Source organism: Arachis stenosperma, chromosome 2, assembly GCF_014773155.1.
Source record: "Arachis stenosperma cultivar V10309 chromosome 2, arast.V10309.gnm1.PFL2, whole genome shotgun sequence".
NCBI classification, from domain to species: Eukaryota; Viridiplantae; Streptophyta; class Magnoliopsida; order Fabales; family Fabaceae; genus Arachis; species Arachis stenosperma.
In genome coordinates, this window is record NC_080378.1 from 26,559,849 (window position 1) to 26,578,785 (window position 18,937).

Genomic DNA, 18,937 nt, shown 5'->3' on the forward strand with positions numbered 1-18,937 from the left:
TTGCGTGTGGATGCTTTTTTTTATTTATTTTTTTGTACATATAAATAAATATGCAGAACTGGAAAATAATACTAGTACGAATGAAATGAAATTAATAAAAAGGGAAGATCATACCATAGTGGGTTGACTCCCACCTAACACTTTTGTTTAACGTCCTTAAGTTGGACAGTCCATGAACTTAGTCCTCTTCATGTGCTGGATCCTTCAAGAGAAAGATCTCCAGCTCCTTGTTCCTTTTCAACTTCTCACCATGATATAGCTTCAAGCGGTGACCATTCACCTTGAAGAAGTTGGGGCTTGACGGATGACTCAGATGGAAAACGGCATAAGGCTCAACCTTCTCCACCCTATAGGATCCTTCCCACCTTGATCTCAACTTTCCTGGCATGAATCTCAGCCTTGAGTTATAGAGAAGGACCAGATCCTAAACTCTAAACTCTCTTCTCTTGATATTATTGTCTTGCACCGCCTTCACCTTTTTCTTGTAGAGCCGTGAGTTTTCATATGCCTCCAGTCGAAGGCACTATAATTCCTGTAGTTGCAGCTTCCTTTCAATGTCGGCTCTCTCCAATCTAAAGTTGCATTCCTTCACCACCCAGTATGCCTTGTGTTCCACCTCCACTGAAAGATGACAAGTCTTCCCATAGACGAGGCGGAATGGACTCATTTCGATAGGTGTCTTGTATGCAGTCCTATAAGTCCAAAGTGCATCTGCCAGCAAAGCACTCCAGTCCTTCCTGTGAGGCTTCACAATCTTCTCTAATATGGGCTTAATCTCCTTGTTTGACACCTTGGCTTGCCCATTGGTCTGGGAATGGTAAGCTGTTGCCACCTTGTGGATGATGCCTTGTTTCTTCAACAGTCCTGTCATTCTCATGTTACAAAAGTGAGTGCCTTGATCACTCACGATTGCTCGTGATGATCCAAAGCAACAAATTATATTATTTCTAATAAAAGAAACAACAACGTTAATAATTCGGGTGATTTTGGGAAAAAATAGATTAGGTGAAAAATAAAATAGTTAAGATGAGAGATTCAGGGTAAATATACTTGTGAGAAAAACACTTCTATTAATGACGAATAAGCAATACAAGAACTAATGATGAGAAATAGAGGTGGAGAACAACTGTTGAGACCTCCACTAATGTCACAAGAGGATGAATGAGTTTTGTTTAAAGTGGACAGGGGCTGGTTAATGGTTATCGAGTGTTCTGGTGGAACACCAGAATGCCAGTTTTTACTCGTGGGGAAGAACAATGAGAGAAATTTTGGGGGGAGAAAAAGATGAGTTTTCTAGCTTCTCAGCTTCAGAATTAAGAAAGGTCTAGAAGAAGGTCAAGGTGAAAGTGAAGGTGAAGGTGAAGGTGAAGGTGCTTTATAGGGGTGGCTTGTGGTCCTTTTTATACAGTAAAATCATGATGAAGAAGAAATCTCTTGTCCAATGATTATAGTCTGATATTTGGCTTACTCTTTTTTATCCCAAATATCTTTTGGTATTCCCGTCACTTTAAGTATTTTCAACTGTTCAATAGAGGAAGTTGATTCCCACAAGTTAAACTAAAGCTCCTGACATGTGACATTAGTAAAGGGACATCTAGTTTGGTTTTCTTTCAACTAGATGACGGTCTTTACACTCCAAATCCAACCAATCCACTTCCACCAATTTAGTTTCCACTGAAGAGAAATTCAACTCCTCAAGGTGTTCTTTTGGGTTCTATCCTTTTTACCCAATACCTTTAGGAGAAACTTGACTCTTGTTTGACCATGTTTGTAGGTCATTCTTAAAATTATTTATGTACAAAAAAGGTTTATATTTTTAGTACACTATCATAAGCCCCCATGCAGTCTTTGAGGGTACAAAGTATTCCCTCAAGCTGCATTGAACTTTTTTGTACTCAACTTAGCTATAATAATTTTTTTTAACATATCATAACTTAAAGATAAGTAAATGACATATTTGTAGAGAACTAGTAGCTTAGGGTTTACAAAGATGAGTAAATGACATAAAAATCCACTTCCGGGCCCACTTGGTGTGTGCTTGGACTGATCATTGAAGATTTCATGTGTAGAGACTTTTCTTGGAGTTAAACGCCAGCTTTTGTGCCAGTTTGGGCGTTTAACTCCCGTTCTTGAGCCAGTTCCGGCGTTTTACGCCAGAATTCTTGAGCTGACTTGGAACGCCTGTTTGGGCCATCAAATCTCGGGCAAAGTATAGACTATTATACATTGCTGGAAAGCCCATAATGTCTACTTTCCAACGCAATTAAGAGCGCACCAATTGGACTTCGGTAGCTCCAGAAAATCCACTTCGAGTGCAGGGAGGTTAGAATCCAACAACATCTGCAGTCCTTTTCAGCCTCTGAATCAGATTTTTGCTCAGGTCCCTCAATTTCAGCCAGAAAATACCTAAAATCATAGAAAAACACACAAACTCATAGTAAAGTCTAGAAAAGTGAATTTTAACTAAAAACTAATAAAAATATAATAAAAACTAACTAAAACATACTAAAAACATACTAAAAACAATGCCAAAAAGCGTATAAATTATCCGCTCATCAGTCCTCTTGTGCGTCTCGTTGGTTGACTCAGAGTTTTGTCAGCAACTTAGGCAGTTTCATAGGATTTGTGGCAACGATAGTGATGAGAAGAATTATGAGCTCGTATCTCCAACTTCTGACGAAAGGGTTTGCTTTTCTACCCAGATTGTTGGAGAGCGCCCCTTTTTCTATGCCTATGACTTCTTTTTTAGTCAAATGAATATTACTCTTCCTTTTACCCCCTTTGAGACCAACCTGTTATGGTCCTGTAATGTAGCTCCATCCTAACTTCACCCCAATTCCTGGGGTTTTATAAAAATCTTTCAGTTGCTGTGTCGTGAGTTTGGTATCCCTGCTTCGCAATCTCTCTTCTTTTATCTTTTCATTTTGACAAAGCCTGGTGTAGTGAAGAAGAAAGCCGCTTGGGTTTCTTTCCGAGCTTCCCAGGGGAAAAAGGTTTTCTCCATGTTTGATGAGTCTTTTTGCGATTTCAAAAATTAATTTTTTAGGGTCCGAGCTGTTGAAGGAGCTCGGCCCTTTTTTTCTGGATGAGAATGATGAGCCCACCTTTCCTTTAGAATGGCAAATGAATGTAGTGGTATCGAGATATTCGTGGGAGATGTTAGATGAGGCTGAACAAGCTTTTGTGACTGTGCTGGAAGAAAACTGGGGGCAGCCTCCTCATCTCGACACAAAGAAATTTTTAGTTAACCCTTCTCTCCTCCGAGTTGAGCTGGGTAGTGGTCAATTTTTCTATTAGTTTTGCTTATCATTTTGTCGAGTTTGTCTCTTGTGAGATCTTTTTCTGACTTGTAGTTTGGTTTCCTGCTGTGATGTTTGTTTGCAAAGATGATTAAGAACAACGAATCCATGAAGGCTTTTAAAAGGGCGAGGAAGGCTACTGCAGCTCAGAATGACTCGGCCAAGGCGGCCGGAGAGGGGACTTCTCAGGTTTTGTCAAAGCCTTTGGTTACGAGTTCTCTTGGGCCAAGGAGAGTTATCCCTACTCCTCGGGTTTGTTTGGTTGATTCTTCACAAACTTCTGCTGGTACCTCTTCTCCTTCCACAGCTCCTCCTCCAAAAAGACCTCGAACTGTCGAGCCTTTTAGTCTGGATGCTTCCGACTTTGATGCTGTCGGGTTTGTAGATCAACAGATTGCTCCCTATGGTGTCATGCCTATTGATGATGTATCCATTCTTCATCATTTAGATTTTATTACTCGTATTGGCATTAAACTGGCACACATGGGAGCGGCTTTATACCGGACCGCTCAGGATCTTCCTATCCATGCTACAAAGGCCTTTATGGAGGAGGTAAAATCGGAGTTTGACCGGATTAAGGGTTTGAAAGAGGAGCTCAAGGTGAAAGTGACCGAGCTAGAGAAGGAGCTGGAGGGGGAAAAGACTCGGGCTATTGGTCTGGTGGCTGCTGTGCAACTAGCTGAGGATACGGCGCTAAAACATAAGGCTAGCTATGTTACCACCTACAGAGAGGTGATGGATCTTAGAAATAGTTTGGAATCTGTCCGGGCCGATTATACCGAACTTCAAAGTCATCTTGTAGGAAGCGTTACTGCTGCTTATGAGAATCTGAAGGAGCAAGTTCGAGTTCTTGCGCCAGAGCTCGATCTTTCCCTTTTTAGCCTGGACAACATTGTTAGGGACGGTAAGATTGTTCCTGATGATCCTGATGATGATGATGATGATCGTCCTTCATTGCCTGCCACCAAAACCTCTGTTGCGTCAACTTCTCTGACTTTCATTGCTGATATCGACCGCCCTGAGTCAGAACCGGATTGCCAAATCTTGAACCGGGATGATAGGACGGTGGATGCAGTACCTCTTCAGACTCGTCCTCCTTCACCCCGTGTTGATGCTGCTGGGAAGTCTTCGGACGTTAACTAAATTTTCTAACTGCTTGTGTAGATAGCCCGTCCTGTGGGCTCTTTTAAACTCTTTATTTTGTAAATGATGTTTTGCTGACTGTTGATACCTTTTTAGTTGCTTGTTTAGCAACTTTATTTGAAAAATAAAGTAGTTTCCGAGCTTTTGGGGCTGACTTTGGTGGCCACTGAAGTTTGTTATTTATCATAACTAGTAGTTTTTATATCATGCCTGTCTGCACTTGTCTTGGTACCTTCGTAGACTTTGTGAGTGTTGGAACTTTGTCGGACCTGATTGGCTTGATTCCTTTGCCTGATGCTGTTTTCAGCAATTCATTTTATCTGAATTTTGTTCAGGTCTTTGTTTAGGAATTACTTTGCATAACGCTGAGGTTGCCGATTTCGTCAGGTCGATTTTTGTCCGAGTTGTTGTTTGTAACCCTCTTTTTTGGGCCTCATCTAGGTCTCTTTCAGGGGTTACTTTTGTAGCTTTATGTTGTGGGCCGGCTTCATTACGTTGGGTCCTTCTAAGTTATTTTTGTAATCCTCTTTCTTGGACCTTGTTCAGGTTTCTTTCAGGGATTACTTTTATAACTTGTTTTGTGGGAGTCCGACTTCATCGTGTCGGGCTCTTCTAAGTTATTTTTGTAATCCTCTTTTTTGGACCTTGTTCAGGTCTCTTTTAGGGATTACTTTTATAACTTGTTTTGTGGGAGTCCGACTTCATCATGTCGGGCTCTTCTAAGTTATTTTTGTAATCCTCTTTTTTTGACCTTTGTTCACGTCTCTTTCAGGGATTACATTTATAACTTGTTTTGTGGGAGTCCGACTTCATCCTGTCGGGCTCTTCTAAGTTATAGTAATCCTCTTTTATAGGGCTGGCCAGACCTCTTTCCAAGCTTTACTTATAACTTCGATTTTTATGTGAATGGTCTGACTTCTTTATGTCGGTCAGCCTTTAAGTTATTTTATAGCAATCCATTTTATTAGGACCTCGTCAGGTTCTTTCTATGGATCACTTTCTATAACTTCTTGCATTATTCTGTTTTCATCTTTGCCGATTTTGTAGAGATTGGGTTTTAACCCTCGTTTGGTCGGCCTTTTAATGAATTTGGTTTTCATTTTTGGTCTTTATCGTGATCGCGTAGTGAATTTGACTTTTACTTTCTGTCGATCTATAGCTTTATAATCGGACGATGAATGTTTCAGATTAATGCGGCTTGAGCATTTGTAGAAGATCTGAACAGATTTTATTAAAAAAAAGAATGCAAATATATACATGCGGGGGTCAATTCCCTAAGTCGGGTGATTTGTAGGTCTTGGCTTGGCGCCTCGTTAAAAAACCCTTTCAGGAAAAAGAGTACGTCTTATCCCAAGATCCTTTATCATCCCTAACTATAGTACCTTCTTAGGTTGCAGGCGTGCCATGACCTAGGAAGCTCCCGCCCATCGAGTTCGGACAGTTTGTAGTAGCCCTTCCCAAGTACTTTTATGACTCGGTAGGGTCCTTTCCAGTTTACTGCCAGCTTTCCTTCTCCAGGTCGAGTTGTTCCGATGTCATTTCGGATTAGGATGAGGTCGTTCTCAGCAAAAGCTACCTGTATTACCTTTTGATTATATCTGGAAGCCATTCGTCGTTTTAATGCTTCTTCCCTAATCCGGGCTCCTTCTCGGACTTTCGGAAGTAGGTCGAGCTCTTCCCTTTGAAGTTGGGAGTTGGCTTCTTCGCTATAATGGATCACTCTAGACGACCTTTATTCGATCTCCACTGGGATCATTGCCTCCATTCCATATGCTAATCGGAATGGTGATTCTTTTGTGGTGGAATGTGGCATTGTTCGATATGTCCATAAGACTTGTGGGAGCTCCTCGGCCCAGACTTCTTTTGCGTCCTGTAATCTCCGTTTCAACCCAGCCAGTATGATTTTGTTGGCAGCTTCGGCTTGTCCATTGGCTTGGGGATGTTCTACGAAAGTGAATTGCTGTTTTATATTCAAGTCGGCTGCTAGCTTTCTGAAGCCTGCATCTGTGAATTGGGTACCATTGTCTGTGGTGATGGAGTATGGAACTCCGAACCTCGTGACAATGTTTCTATATAAGAATTTTCGACTTCTTTGAGCAGTGGCATTAGCTAGGGGTTCTACCTCGATCCACTTTGTGAAATGGTCTATCCCCACTATGAGGAATTTGACTTGTCCCGATTCCTGAGGGAAGGGTCCGAGAAGGTTGAGTCCCCATTTTGCGAATGGCCAAGGTGAGGTTACGCTGATGAGCTCCTCTGGTGGGGCAATGTGAAAGTTGGCATGTTTCTGACATGATGGACACGTCTTTACGAACTCTGTGGCTTCCTTTTGTAGAGTTGGCCAATAGAACCCTGCGCGAAGTACTTTTTTGATAAGTGCCTGTGCTCCTAGGTGATTGCCATAAATGCCACTGTGTACTTCTTCTAGGACTTCCTTTGTGTTAGAAGTTGGTACACATTTTAACAATGGTATTGAAATCTCTCTTTTGTATAGAGTATCGTTTATGATAGTGTAGTATTGTGCCTCCCGTTTCAACCTCTTTGCCTCCTTTTCTTCTGCGGGGAGTGCTTCTGTTTTGAGGTAGTTAATTATGGGAGTCATCCATCCTTGATCCTGACCTGTTATGGTCAGGACTTTTTCTTCTTCTGAGATTGATGGATTTTGTAGAATTTCTTGGATGAGACTTCTATTATTGCCCCCTGATTTGGTGCTAGCTAGTTTTGAGAGTGCGTCAGCTCGGGCATTCTATTCTCGGGGTATGTGACGGATCTCATATTCTCCGAGTTGTCCAAGCTATTCCCTGGTTTTGTCCAAGTATTTTTTCATACTGGGGTCTTTGACTTGATAGTTTCCTGCTATTTGCGAAGTGACTACCTGTGAGTCGTTGAAGATGATAAGCTTTTGCGCTCCAACTTCCCTAGCCAGCTTCAAACCAGCTAGAAGTACCTCATATTCCACTTGGTTGTTTGAGGCAGGGAACCCGAATTTGAGGGAGAGATCGATTTGGGTTCCTTGGTCGCTTTCAATTATCACACCCGCGCCGCTTCCAGTTTTATTTGAGGACCCGTCGACGTAGAGATTCCATTCTGTGGGGGTTTCCAGTGTATCTGTAAATTCTGCAATAAAGTCGGCCAGGAATTGTGACTTGATGGCTGTCCGTGTTTCGTATTTAAGATCGAATTCAGACAACTCGACTGCCCATTGTAAGATTCTGCCTGCCAGGTCTATTTTCTGTAAGATCCCTTTTATAGGCTGTTTGGTCCGGACCCTGATGGTGTGGGCTTGGAAGTATGGACGGAGTCGTCGAGATGTTAGTATGAGAGCATAGGCGAACTTTTCTATTTTTTGGTAGTTCAGCTCGGCTCCCTGTAGCGCTTTACTGATGAAGTATATGGGTCGCTGCCCGTTGTCGTCTTCTCGGACTAGTGCTGAGGCTATTGCCCGACTTCCTACTGTGAGGTACAATATGAGTGATTCTCCTTCCTGTGGCCGAGTTAAGATAGGTGGCTGTCCCAGGAATCTTTTGAAATCTTGGAAGGCCTGCTCGCACTCTGTTGTCCATTCGAACTTCTTTCCCTTCCTTAGAGTAGCGTAGAAGGGAAGAGATCTTATTGTCGATCCGGCAAGAAATCTGGACAAGGCTGCTAACCTCCCGTTGAATTGTTAGACCTCTTTGACACAAGTCGGACTCTTCATGTCGAGTATGGCCCGGCATTTATCCAGGTTTGCCTCGATTCCTCTCTGTGTAAGCATAAAGCCCAAGAATTTGCCAGCTTCCACTGCGAAGGTGCATTTTGTGGGATTGAGTCGCATGCCATGTCGTCTTATAGTGTCGAATACTTGGGTCAAGTTGGACAATAACATCTCTTCATTTTGTGTCTTTATGAGCATGTCGTCCACGTAGACTTCCATGATTTTTTCGATATGAGAAGACTTTATTCATTAACCTCTGATATGTAGCTCCCGCATTCTTAAGACCGAAAGGCATGACGATGTAGCACTAGTTTACTTTTGGGGTTAAGAATGAAGTTTTTTCTTGGTCGGGTGGATACATTGGGATTTGATTGTATCCCGAGTATGCGTCCATAAACGAGAGGTATTTATATCCGGAGGAGGCATCGACCAGTGCGTCGATACTTGGGAGTGGATAAAGATCTTTTGGGCAGGTTTTATTGAGATCAGTGTAGTCGGTGCACATTTGCCACTTCCCATTTGATTTTTTCACTAAGACGACGTTAGCCAGCCATAGTGGGTATTTGACTTCTCTTATGAATCCTGTCTCCAGTAGAGCTTGTACCTGCTCTTCTACAGCTTGAGAGTGTTCTGGTCCGAGCTTCCTTTGCCTCTGTTGCACTGGCCGAGATCCTGGGTAGACTGCTAGCTTGTGGCACATTAACTTGGGGTCTATGCCTGGCATGTCTGCGGCCTTCCATGCAAAGAGGTCGACGTTATCTCGTAAAAATTGTATGAGTGATTCCTTTATGTCTCCATGTAGGATTGTGCCGATACTGGTCGTATGGTTCGGGGTATCCCCAATCAGGACTTTCTCTATTCCGCCTTCAGGTTGTGGGCGGAATTCTTCCCGCCTCTGAACTCCACTGAGCTCTATTGTGTGGAATTATTTTTCTTTGATTTTGAGGTCTAGACTTTCATTGTAACAGCGGCGTGCCGTCTTCTGGTCTGCTTTTATTGTAGCTATCCCTTCTGGAGTTGGGAATTTCATGCATAGATGTGGAGTTGAGACTATTGCACCAAGCTGATTTAATGTTGTCCGGCCTATTAAGGCGTTATAGGCTGAACCTACGTCGACCACGATGTAATCTATCTTGAGTGTTCTTGATAGGTTTCCTTTTCCAAAGGTTGTGTGCAATGAGATGTATCCCAGTGGTTAAACCAGGGTGTCTCCTAGTCCGAACAAGCTGTTCGGATATGCTCTGAGTTCCTTTTCTTCCAAACCGAGCTTGACGAAGGCAGTTTCGAACAAGATGTCGGCGGAGCTCCCCTGGTCTATCAGTGTGCAGTGGAGGTTTGCATTCGCCAGTATAACCGTGATGACCATGGGATCGTTGTGTCCTGAGATTACCCCGGATGCATCTTCTTTGGTGAAGGTAATCGGGGGGATGTCGGGCGCTTCCCCCTTTCCCTCGATATGATATACCTCTTTAAGATATCTTTTGCGAGATGATTTGGAGACTCCTCCTCCTACAAATCCACCATGTATCATGTGGACGTGTCTTTCTGGTGTACGAGGTGACTTCTCGGCTCGTCCAACATCTTCTTCCCTTCTTCTTTTTCTTTGCTCATCGTCCCGGGTGGCTAGAAACCGATCTAGCTTCCCCTCTCTTACTAGCTTTTTGATGACATTTTTCAGGTCAAAACATTCATTGGTGGAATGCCCGTGGATTCGATGGTATTTACAATATTCAGCTCGATTTCCTACTCCTTTTTGGCCTTTGAGTGGTCGAGCTGGGGGTATTCTTTCAGTGTTACATACCTCTATGTAGACATCCACGAGAGACACCCGAAGGGGGGTGTAATTGTGATATTTTTTATTTTTTCTCTATGTCGATCTTCTTTTTTTTTGGATTCTTTGTCCTTATCCCGGGAGGTGAATCCAGATTTCGAGGTCTCTCCTAGTCGAGAGTTTTTCTCCATGTTGATGTATTTTTCTTCTCGTTCTTGTACTTCGTTCAGAGATGTGGGGTGTTTTTGATGAGCGGATAATTTGTACGCTTTTTGGCATTGTTTTTAGTATGTTTTTGGTATAATCTAGTTAGTTTTTAGTATATTTTTATTAGTTTTTAGTTAAAATTCACTTTTCTGGACTTTACTATGAGTTTGTGTGTTTTTCTGTGATTTCAGGTATTTTCTGGCTGAAATTGAGGGATCTGAGCAAAAATCTGATCCAGAGACTCAAAAGGACTGCAGATGCTGTTGGATTCTAACCTCCCTGCACTCGAAGTGGATTTTCTGGAGCTACAGAAGCCCAATTGGCGCGCTCTCAACGGCGTTGGAAAGTAGACATCCTGGGCTTTCCAGCAATATATGATAGTCCATACTTTGCCCAAGATTTGATGGCCCAAACCGGCGTTCAAAGTCACCTCAAGAAATTCCAGCGTTAAACGCCGGAACTGGCACCTAAATGGGAGTTAAACGCCCAAACTGGCATAAAAGCTGGCGTTTAACTCCAAGGAGAGTCTCTACACGAAAATGCTTCATTTGCTCAGCCCAAGCACACACCAAGTGGGCCCGGAAGTGGATTTTTTATGTCATTTACTCATCTTTTGTACACCTTAGGCTACTAGTTTTCTATAAGTAGGACCTTTTACTATTGTATTTGAGATATCTTGGTAGCTACCTTCGTGTTTTATGCTATCTTAGATCATTGGGAGGCTGGCCATTCGGCCATGCCTAGACCTTGTTCTTATGTATTTTCAACGGTGGAGTTTCTACACACCATAGATTAAGGTGTGGAGCTCTGCTGTACCTCGAGTATTAATGCAATTACTATTGTTCTTCTATTCAATTCCGCTTGTTCTTTGTCCAAGATATCACTTGTTCTTCAACTTGATGAATGTGATGATCCGTGACACTCATCATCATTCTCACTCATGAACAAGGTGACTGACAACCACTCTTGTTCTACAAGCAATCAAAGCTCTAGTGAATATCTCTTGGATCCTGATAACACGAGCATGGTTGATCGCCTGACAACCGAGTGCTCGCTGACAAACGAGCCAGCCATTCCGTGAGATCAGAGTCTTCGTGGTATAGGCGAGAACTGATGGCGGCATTCAAGAGAATCCGGAAGGTCTAACCTTGTCTGTGGTATTCTGAGTAGGATTCAATGATTGAATGACTGTGACGTGCTTCAAACTCCTGAAGGCGGGGCGTTAGTGACAGACGCAAAAGAATCACTGGATTCTATTCCGGCCTGATTGAGAACCGACAGATGGATAGCCTGTGCCGTGACAGGGTGCGTGAACATTTCCAATGAGAGGATGGGAGGTAGCCACTGACAACGGTGAAACCCTTGCATAAGCTTGCCATGGAAAGGAGTAAGAAGGATTGGATGAAGACTGTAGGAAAGCAGAGAGACGGAAGGGAAAGCATCTTCATACGCTTATCTGAAGTTCCTACCAATGAATTACATAAGTACCTCTATCTTTTATCTTTGTTTTATTCGTTCATCACCATACCCATTTGAGTCGCCTGACTGAGATTTACAAGGTGACCATAGCTTGCTTCATACAACAATCTCCGTGGGATCGACCCTTACTCGCGTAAGGTATTACTTGGACGACCCAGTGCACTTGCTGGTTAGTTGTGCGAAGTTGTAGTGATCACAATTTCGTGCCACCAAGTTTTTGGCGCCGTTGCCGGGGATTGTTCGTGTATGGACAACTGACGGTTCATCTTGTTGCTTAGATTAGGTATTTTTTTTTTCAGAGTTCTTAAGAATGAATTCTAGTGTTTCAAGATGATCTGTTGAAATCTGGCTGGCTGAGAAGCCATGTCTAATCTCATTGCACCGAGGTTTCAACTTATCATCACAAGAACTTGTTGATTTTTATCAATCTTGCTCTTGGAGCAGTGATCTGCTAAGGCTTGGCTGGCCTTTGGCCATGTCTAGTGTTTTGGACCGAAGCTTTCTTTGAAAGCTTGGCTGGCTGTGAAGCCATGTCTAATTCCTGGACCGTCTTAGACTAGCATTGCACTGATTCTGGAATTCTCATTAAGAATTTTGATATCTTTTTCCACTTAATTTTTGAAAAACACAAAAAAATCAAAAAAATCATAAAATCCAAAAATTTCTTGTTTGAGTCTAGTGTCTCATCTTAAGTTTGGTGTCAATTACATGCATTCATTCATGTGTCTTAAGGATCTTCAAGATATTCTTGATGATTTTCGTGTTTCTAATCTTTGAATTCAATTGACTTGAGTGTTTTTGTGTGTCTCATATGCATTCTCATATTGGTGTCTGTATATACAAACTGCTAAGTTTGGTATCTTGCATGCATTGTTATTTGATTTAGTTGCATTTTGATTATTAAAAATCCAAAAATATTTTTAATTTGTCTTTCAAGTCAATAATACAGAGAATTGAAGATTCAGAACATACAGCAGGAATTGCACAAAAAAGCTGGGCGTTCACAACGCCCAGAAGAAGGACAGACTGGCGTTTAAACGCCAGCCAGGGTACCTGGTTGGGCGTTTTAACGCCCAAAAGGGTATAGTTTTGGGCGTTAAACGCCAGAATGTGCACCATTCTGGGCATTTAACGCCAGGATGGCACAAGGGGGAGAATTTTGTTTTCAAATCAAATTTTTCAAGTTTTCAAAGTTTTTCAAAATCAAATCTTTTTCAATCATATCTTTTCAATCAAATGTTTTCAAAAACAATTCCCTTCCTTTTTCAAAGATACTTACTATCAATTAATGATTTGATTCAACATTTCAAGTATGTTGCCTTTTCTGTTGAGAAAGGTTTAATGTTTGAATCATATCTTTTCTTGATAGCCAAGTTACTAATTTCTAAAATCAAATCTTTTTAAAATTGTTTTCAAATCATCTTTTCAATCACATATTTTTAAAATCAATCATATCTCTTAACCTCATCTTCTTCAAAATAGTTTTCAATCAAATCTTTTTGATTTCTAATTTCAAAATCTTTTTCAAAAATCATCTTATTTCTTCCCACTCTCATTTTCGAAAATTAAGAAATATTTTCTTGATAGCCAAGTTACTAATTTCTAAAATCAAATCTTTTTAAAATTGTTTTCAAATCATATCTTTTCAATCACATATTTTTAAAATCAATCATATCTTCTTAACCTCATCTTCTTCAAAATAGTTTTCAATCAAATCTTTTTGATTTCTAATTTCAAAATCTTTTTCAAAAATCATCTTATTTCTTTCCCACTCTCATTTTCGAAAATTAAGAAATATTTTTCAAAAATGTTTTCAAAATCTTTCACTTAATTTTCGAAAATTACTTCCCTTCTCCTCACATCCTTCTATTTATGGACTAACACTATTCCTTAATGCAAAATTCGAACTCCATCTCCTTTGATAAGTTCGAATTTTCTACTTCTGTCTTCTACTCTTCTTTTCCTCTGACACTTCAAGGAATCTCTATACTGTGACATAGAGGATTCCACATTTTCTTGTTCCCTTCTCTTTCTTATGAGCAGGAGCAAAGACAAAAGCATTCTTGTTGAGCCTGATCCTGAACCTGAACCTGAAAGGACCTTGAAGAGAAAGCTAAGAGAAGCCAAAGCACAACTCTCTTTAGAGGACCTGACCGAATTCTTCAAGGAAGAAGAACCCATGGCAGCCGAAAACAACAACAATGCCAACAATGCAAGGAAGGTGCTGGGTGACTTTACTGCACCTACTCCCGACTTCTATGGGAGAAGCATCTCTATCCCTGCCATTGGAGCAAACAACTTTGAGCTTAAGCCTCAATTAGTTTCTCTAATGCAACAGAATTGCAAATTCCATGGACTTCCAATAGAAGATCCTCATCAGTTTTTAGCTGAGTTCTTGCAAATCTGTGACACAGTCAAGACTAATGGGGTTGACCCTGAGGTCTACAGACTGATGCTATTCCCTTTTGCTGTAAGAGACAGAGCTAGAATATGGTTGGACTCACAACCTAAAGATAGCCTGGACTCTTGGGAAAATCTAGTCAATGCCTTCTTGGCAAAGTTCTTTCCACCTCAAAAATTGAGCAAGCTTAGAGTGGAAGTCCAAACCTTCAGACAGAAGGATGGAGAATCCCTCTATGAAGCTTGGGAAAGATACAAACAATTAATCAGAAAGTGCCCTTCTGACATGCTTTCTGAATGGAGCATCATAGGTATTTTCTATGATGGTCTCTCTGAACTATCCAAGATGTCTTTGGATAGCTCTGCTGGAGGATCTCTTCATCTGAAGAAGACGCCTACAGAGGCTCAGGAACTAATTGAGATGGTTGCAAATAACCAATTCATGTACACTTCTGAAGGGAATCCTGTGAACAATGGGACAAGTCAGAAGAAAGGAGTTCTTGAGATTGATGCTCTGAATGCCATACTGGCTCAGAATAAGATATTGACTCAACAAGTCAATTTGATTTCTCAAAGTCTGTCTGGAATGCAAAATGCACCTGACAGTACTAAGGATGCTTCATCTGAGGAAGAAGCTTATGATCCTGAGAACCCTTCAATGGAAGAGGTGAATTACCTAGGAGAACCCTATGGAAACACCTATAATTCTTCATGGAGGAATCATCCAAATTTCTCATGGAAGGATCAACAGAGACCTCAACAAGGTTTCAACAACAATAATGGTGGAAGATACAGGTTTAGCAATGGCAAACCTTTTCCATCATCTTCTCAGCAACAGACAGAGAATTCTAAGCAGAACCCCTCTGACTTAGCAACCATGGTCTCTGATCTAATCAAAACCACTCAAAGTTTCATGACTGAAACAAGGTCCTCCATTAGGAATTTGGAGGCACAAGTGGGACAGCTGAGCAAGAAAGTTACTGAAATCCCTCCTAGTACTTTCCCAAGTAATACAGAAGAAAATCCAAAAGGAGAGTGCAAAGCCATAACCATGGCCGAATATGGAGAGGAAAGAGAGGAGGTGGACGCCACTGAGGAAGACCTCAATGGGTGCACCACCTCCTCTGAGTTCCCCAATGAGGAACCATGGTACCTTGGAGCAATCATGAAGCTAAATGACAAGTATTTGGAAATGAGACTTGGGAAGATGAACCTCCTTTGCTCACCAAAGAACTGGATGACTTGTCTAGGCAGAAATTACCTTAAAAGAGACAAGATCCTGGGAAGTTTTCCATACCTTGTACCATAGGCACCATGACCTTCAAGAAGGCCCTGTGTGACTTAGGGTCAAGTGTGAACCTCATGCCTCTCTCTGTAATGGAGAAGTTGGGGATCTTTGAGGTACAAGCTGCAAGAATCTCATTAGAGATGGCAGACAATTCAAGAAAACAAGCTGATGGACTTGTAGAGAATGTTTTGATAAAAGTTGAAGACCATTACATCCCTACTGATTTCATAGTCCTAGAGACTGGGAAGTGCATGGATGAATCATCCTTGGCAGACCCTTCCTAGCCACAGCAAAGGCTGTGATTGATGTTGATAGAGGTGAACTGATCATTCAAGTGAATGAAAAATCCTTGGTGTTTAAGGCTCAAGGATATCCCTCTGTCACCATGGAGAAGAAGCATGAAGAGCTTCTCTCAAATCAGAGACAAACAGAGCCCCCACAGTCAAACTCTAAGTTTGGTGTTGGGAGGCCACAACCAAACTCTAAGTTTGTGTTGAACCCCCACATTCAAACTCTAAGTTTGGTGTTGGGAGGTTCCCACATGCTCTGAGTATCTGTGAGGCTCCATGAGAGCCCTCTGTCAGCTACTGACATTAAAGAAGCGCTTGTTTGGGAGGCAACCCAATGATTATATTTATCTATTTCCCTTTGTTATTTTATGTTTTTTGTAGGTTGATGATCATAAGAAGTCACAAATCCATTGAAAAAGCAAAAACAAAATGAAAAACAGGAAGAAAAATAGCACCCTGGAGGAAGAACCCACTGGCGTTTAAACGCCAGTGAGGCTAGCAGTTGGGCGTTTAACGCCCAGTCTGGCACCATTCTGGGCGTTTAACGCCAGAAAGGGGCACCAGACTGGCGTTAAACGCCAGAAAAGGGCAAGAACCTGGCGTTAAACGCCAGGAATGGGCACCAGCCCGGCGTTTAACGCCAGAAATGACTCAAAACGTGATTTGAGCAACATTTGGTGCAGGGATGACTTTTCCTTGACACCACAGGATCTGTGGACCCACAGGACCCCCACCAACCCCACCCACCACCTCTCTCTTCTTCTCCCATTCACCAATCACCTCAATACCTCTTCCCCAAAAACCCTTCACCTATCAAATCCCATCTTTCTCTTCACCTCACATCCATCCTTCACAAAACCCCACCAACCTCACCCTTCAAATTCAACCACTTTCCCTCCCAAACCCACCCATAATGGCCGAACTCCATCTCCCTTCTCTCCTATAAATACCCTTCTTCACTCCTTCATTTTCACACAACCTAACACCACTTCTCCCCTTCTTTGGCCGAATACACAGCCATCCCCTTCTCCCTCATTTCTCTTCTTCTACTCTCTTCTTTCTTCTTTTGCTCGAGGACGAGCAAACCTTTTAAGTTTGGTGTGGTAAAAGCGTTGCTTTTTCGTTTTCCCTAACCATTTATGGCATCCAAGGCCGGAGAAACTCTAGAAAGAGGAAAGGGAAGGCAAAAGCTTCCACCTCTGAGTCATGGGAGATGGATAGATTCATCTCAAGGGTGCATCAAGACCACTTCTATGAAGTTGTGGCCTTGAAGAAGGTGATCCCGAGGTCCCCTTTTTCACTCAAAAAGGGTGAATATTCGGAGATCCGCCATGAGATCCGAAGAAGAGGTTGGGAAGTGTTTACCAACCCCATTTAACAAGTCAGAATCTTGATGGTTCAAGTTCTATGCCAATGCATGGATCACCAAGAACCATGATCAAGTGTGAACCGGATCCAAAGAACTATCTTACTATGGTTCGGGGGAAATACTTGGATTTTAGTCCGGAAAGTGTAAGGTGGCATTCAATTTGCCAGTGTAAGGTTGGCATTCAATTTGCCCATGATGCAAGGAGATGAACACCCTTACACTAGAAGGGTCAACTTTGATCAAAGGTTGGACCAAGTCCTCACAGTCATATGTGAAGAGGGCGCACAATGGAAGAGAGATTCAAGAGGCAAGCCGGTTCAATTGAGAAGGCATGACCTCAAACCCGTGGCTAGAGGATGGTTGGAGTTCATTCAACGCTCAATCATTCCCACTAGCAACCGGTCTGAGGTTACTCTAGACCGGGCCATCATGATTCATAGCATCATGATTGGAGAAGAAGTGGAAGTTCATGAGGTTATAGCCCAAGAACTCTATAAAGTGGCGGACAAGTCTTCCACCTTGGCAAGGCTAGCCTTTCCTCATCTCATTTGTCACCTCTGTTATTCAGTTGGAGTTGACATAGAAGGAGATACCCCCATTGATGAGGACAAGCCCATCACCAAGAAAAGGATGGAGCAAACAAGAGACCCCTCTCATCATGAGATCCCTGAGATACCTCAGGGGATACACTTTCCTCCACAAAATTATTGGGAGCAAGTAAACACCTCCCTAGGAGAATTGAGTTCCAACATGGGACAACTAAGGGTGGAGCACCAAGAACACTCCATTCTCCTCCATGAAATTAGAGAAGATCAAAGAATCATGAGAGAAGAGCAACAAAGACAAGGAAGAGACATTGAGGAGCTCAAGCACTCCATAGGATCTTCAAGAGGAAGAAAGAGCCGCCATCACTAAGGTGGACTCGTTCTTTAATCTCCTTGTTCTTTGTTTTCTTGTTTTTCGAAAATTTATGCTTATGTTTGCCCATGTTTGTGTCTTGTGATCATTAGTGTCTTAGTGTCTATGCCTTAAAGTTATGAATGTCCTATGAATCCATCACCTTTCTTGAATGAAAAAAAAAAAGAAAAAAAGAAAAACGTGCTTAATTGAAAAGAAAAAGAATTGCATGAATTTTGAATTTTATAACAGTTTAATTATTTTGATGTGGTGGCAATATTTTTGTCTTCTGAATGTATGCTTAAACAGTGCATATGTCTTTTGAATTTGTGATTCATGAAAGAGAAAAAGAAAGAAAAGAAGGAAAAAGTTGTGATCCAAGGCAAAAGAGTGTGCTTAAGAACCCTGGACACCTCTAATTGGGACTCTAGCAAAGCTGAGTCACAATCTAAAAGGTTCACCCAATTATGTGTCTGTGGCATGTATGTATCCGGTAGTAATACTGGAAGACAGAGTGCTTTGGGCCACGGCCAAGACTCATAAAGTAGCTGGTTCAAGAATCATCATACTTAACTAGGAGAATCAATAACACTATCTGGATTCTGAGTTCTAAGAAGCCAATCATTCTGAGTTTCAAAGGATAGAGTGAGATGCCAAAACTGTTCAGAGGCAAAAAGCTAAAAGCCCCGCTCATCTAATTAATACTGATCTTCATAGATGTTTTTGGAATTCATTGCATATTCTCTTCTTTTATCTTATTGATTTTTAGTTGCTTGGGGAAGCAACAATTTAAGTTGGTGTTGTGATGAGCGGATAATTTGTACGCTTTTGGCATTGTTTTTAGTATGTTTTGGTATGATCTAGTTAGTTTTAGTATATTTTATTAGTTTTTGTTAAATTACTTTTTTGGACTTTACTATGAGTTTATGTGTTTTTCTGTGATTTCAGTTTTTCTGGCTGAATTGAGGATCTGAGCAAAATCTGATCCAGAGACTCAAAAGGACTGCAGATGCTGTTGGATTCTGACCTCCCTGCTCGAAGTGGATTTTTGGAGCTACAGAAGCCCAATTGGCGCGCTCTCACGGCGTTGGAAAGTAGAC

The 18,937-nt window shown here is 41.8% G+C and overlaps 1 protein-coding gene and 1 non-coding gene across 2 annotated transcripts; both read right to left on the reverse strand.

Moving 5' to 3' along the window:
* Nucleotides 1-523: 523 nt before the first annotated feature.
* Nucleotides 524-871, reverse strand: LOC130962734 (uncharacterized). Its single transcript, XM_057888906.1, has one exon. The coding sequence runs from the start codon at nt 869-871 to the stop codon at nt 524-526; it is 348 nt and encodes a 115-aa protein (XP_057744889.1).
* Nucleotides 872-14,177: 13,306 nt separating this feature from the next.
* On the reverse strand, nt 14,178-14,285 carry LOC130964978 (small nucleolar RNA R71). The gene has a single exon (XR_009081040.1). It is a non-coding gene; the product is annotated as a small nucleolar RNA R71 (small nucleolar RNA).
* Between the last annotated feature and the right edge of the window lie 4,652 nt (nt 14,286-18,937).

Excerpts from the sequence above, each read along its gene's own strand:
- LOC130962734 (XM_057888906.1), bottom strand. The coding sequence starts at position 871 with ATGACAGGACTGTTGAAGAAACAAGGCATCATCCACAAGGTGGCAACA.